This window comes from Rutidosis leptorrhynchoides, chromosome 6 (genome assembly GCF_046630445.1).
Source record: "Rutidosis leptorrhynchoides isolate AG116_Rl617_1_P2 chromosome 6, CSIRO_AGI_Rlap_v1, whole genome shotgun sequence".
Taxonomy (NCBI): Eukaryota; Viridiplantae; Streptophyta; class Magnoliopsida; order Asterales; family Asteraceae; genus Rutidosis; species Rutidosis leptorrhynchoides.
This window is the reverse complement of record NC_092338.1, coordinates 188,568,903-188,571,824: the sequence shown is the minus strand read 5'-3', so window position 1 is coordinate 188,571,824 and position 2,922 is coordinate 188,568,903. Positions and strand designations below refer to the sequence as shown.

The following is a 2,922-nucleotide window of genomic DNA, read 5'->3' as shown; positions in this document are numbered from 1 at the left end:
TATTAATATGAAAATATATATATATGGACATTAGTCTTAATACAATATAAACTTAGTTAATTAATATTATATGTGTTAATATATATATATATATATATATATATATATATATATATATATATATATATATATATATATATATACATGATATAGGTTCGTAAATCCGAGGCCATTAGTCATACTCGGGTTGGCGTTTAAACGATGTTCTGCAACGTTACGAGGTACTCCCGTCATATCTGACTCTTGCCATGCAAACACGTCAGCGTTGTTCGCCAAGAGTTCACATAACGTACTTTTTGTTGCATCAGATAGTGTTTATCCAATCTGTATTGCCTTCTCAGGAAAGGAATGGTTGATGATAACGCTTCCCCCTTGCTCAATCGGTGCCATCTGATGTAACGGCTGTTCGACCTGGCCCACAATCGGAACCTGATCAGAGAAAACAGTTGCAACGCCTAACGGAGTTGGGAATTTCATTATGCCATGCACAGTTGATACAATCGCACCAAATTCGCACAACGCTTCTCGTCCCATGATAATGTTGTACTTCGACTGGCTTCTGAAAACCACAAAGCTTAAAGCTACCATTCGCCGTTTCGTATTTTCCTCTAACGTAACGTCAATGCTTACTCGGCCCAGAGGCCAAGTCATTTCGCCTGTGAATCCCGCGATAGGATGGAGTGGGGGTTTTAGTTTGTCCTGCACATCTTGTGGTAGCTGTAAGAAGCAATGTTCGTATAAGACGTCAACGGCACTTCCCGTATCTACATAAATTCTCGAGACCTTACATCGTCCTACCGTGGCGGTTATCGTTACGGGCAGGTCGGTAGGACAGACTCTCCAAAAAGCAGGAAACGTGATAGGGGCACATTCCCATTCCTCCAAAACTTCCGCCTTACGAACGTGACCCGCGTGCCACATTTGTACTATGTGGATGTGCTTTTCTGGAGCTTTTTCTTTTCCCCGTTGCCAGGCAAATTTCTTCGTCCTGGGGACTTTGACACGCGACGGTTTTAGATGGTCAAGATCCCCCAATTTCAGCCGTTCAACTATCACCTTCTTTAGTTCCCTGCAGTCGTCCATGTCGTGACCTTTATCTTCGTGAAAAATACACCATTTACTTTCATCTACAGCGAAACGTGGTTGCATCGGCTTTGGTGGCGGGAAATCTTTACTTATCTCTTCTGTTGACACAATTTCTTTAGGCATTTTTGACAATGACTTGACCAAGCTTTCCTCTTCTGCCGACAACCTCTTGGGGACTTACCGTTCATAAGGACGGTAACTGTTACGGTAGTCAGACATATGACTGGAATGTCCGTAGCCCCTGTTGCCGCCACTGCTACTTCCTTTATACTTGTTACCTGTATTACCTTTACTGTTTCCCTTGTCTTCTTTATCGTTCTGATCTGTTGTGCTGTGATCCCCAACGGCAGCGTCTACAAACTCCTCGGAACGTACATAATCCTTTACCATTTTTACAGCTTCAACGTACATTTTTGGCAACTTACGCCGCATCGATTTTACCAGCAACAAGTGATGAGTTTGGCAAATTCCCATGATGTACGCGGAGATCTGCTGCGATTCTGGCAGAACTGGAATTTTTTGGCATTCCGTTGTGAAGCGGGAAGTAAAATTCATTAGGGATTCACGCGAACTCATCTTGATGCTGTACGCATCTAGGTGAGTCAGTTCGATGCGTTTAAAGTTCTGGAAATATTACACAAACTTAGTTCTGAGGTCCATGTAGCTGGATATCCTCAAGGCAGGTAATTTGGCAAACCACTCTCTCGCGACGGCTAGGAGCTGTCCCGGGAACATGTGGCACGCCGTCGAGCTATCCCAATGCTGCATCTTGACAGCGTGTTCAAATTGATGCAGGAAGTCTTCCGAATCCGTGGTGCCATCATATACCCCTAGCGTGAGGGGAGTAGTAAGGACGGCGGGCAACGGATGGGTGGCTATCTCTCGAGTAAACTTCTCAGACGTCGCGGAAACTTCAAACGTCCACTTAACGTTGTCTCCCATCATAGCGTACCAATTTTTCAACATGTTATCCGCCACGCCAGGCTGCTCGACCTGAGCACTCATAGATTCCGGCGCGGCTAGAATTAAATTCTCAATTATGTCCTTTCGTGCTTCCTCTCGGGTTTTGCCAGAACTTTTATCAGCGTCTGATGCCAGACGTGTAGAGCTTCGTGGTTGAACTTTGGACATACCAGTTGGCCTTTCGCTGCCTTTGGACATGAGTGACGGTAAGATGAATCCCCGTTTTTCCAGAAAACGTATCGCGTCTTATCCACCGATGGGTTTAAGCTGGCTTAAATTCGTTTCTGGGTTTTCCGCCTCCTCGGCGTCATGCCTATTGGCATCATCATCATTGTCAAATTGCAACCTGGTACGCTTGATGGAGTTATCTGGTGTCTCAAAAGAGCTGTCGTCATTGGGCTTCAAAGGGTCATACGGTTCTTTGTCGGTGTTGGCATTTGGTGACGGATTGGAATAGCCTGTCATCTTGTGTGAAAGTATTGATCAAACGAGTCCCACGGATGGCGCCAAATGATCAAGCCAAAATTGACTTGAGTGCAATTAGTTGAAATGACTAACCTTCGGAAGGGTTTCCTTCGGTTAACGTGATGAGTTTGAGGGGTGTTATGGTGGTTAACTTTTGCCGAGCCTCTAAGGTGAGCTTAGAAGAGTAATCAACAGTGGTAAGTGTAAAATGTTGATTAATTGCTTAATGTGTGATTATGAGCAATATTTATAGGCATAAGATGGTGGTTACCAAGGATAACCACCACTAGCCCACTAAACCACGATTACCACTTCTGAAATCCTCTAATCATGCCCACTAACTGCTCCACATTCTCATGATTTGTCGAACGGACAAGTAGCTGTGTAAACCAAGCCAAATGGTTAACG

At 44.4% G+C, this 2,922-nt stretch overlaps 1 protein-coding gene across 1 annotated transcript; it reads right to left on the bottom strand.

Moving 5' to 3' along the window:
* Positions 1–315: 315 nt before the first annotated feature.
* Positions 316–1,209, bottom strand: LOC139854310 (uncharacterized). The gene has a single exon (XM_071843621.1). It carries the CDS (start codon positions 1,207–1,209, stop codon positions 316–318), a length of 894 nt encoding a protein of 297 aa, XP_071699722.1.
* Between the last annotated feature and the right edge of the window lie 1,713 nt (positions 1,210–2,922).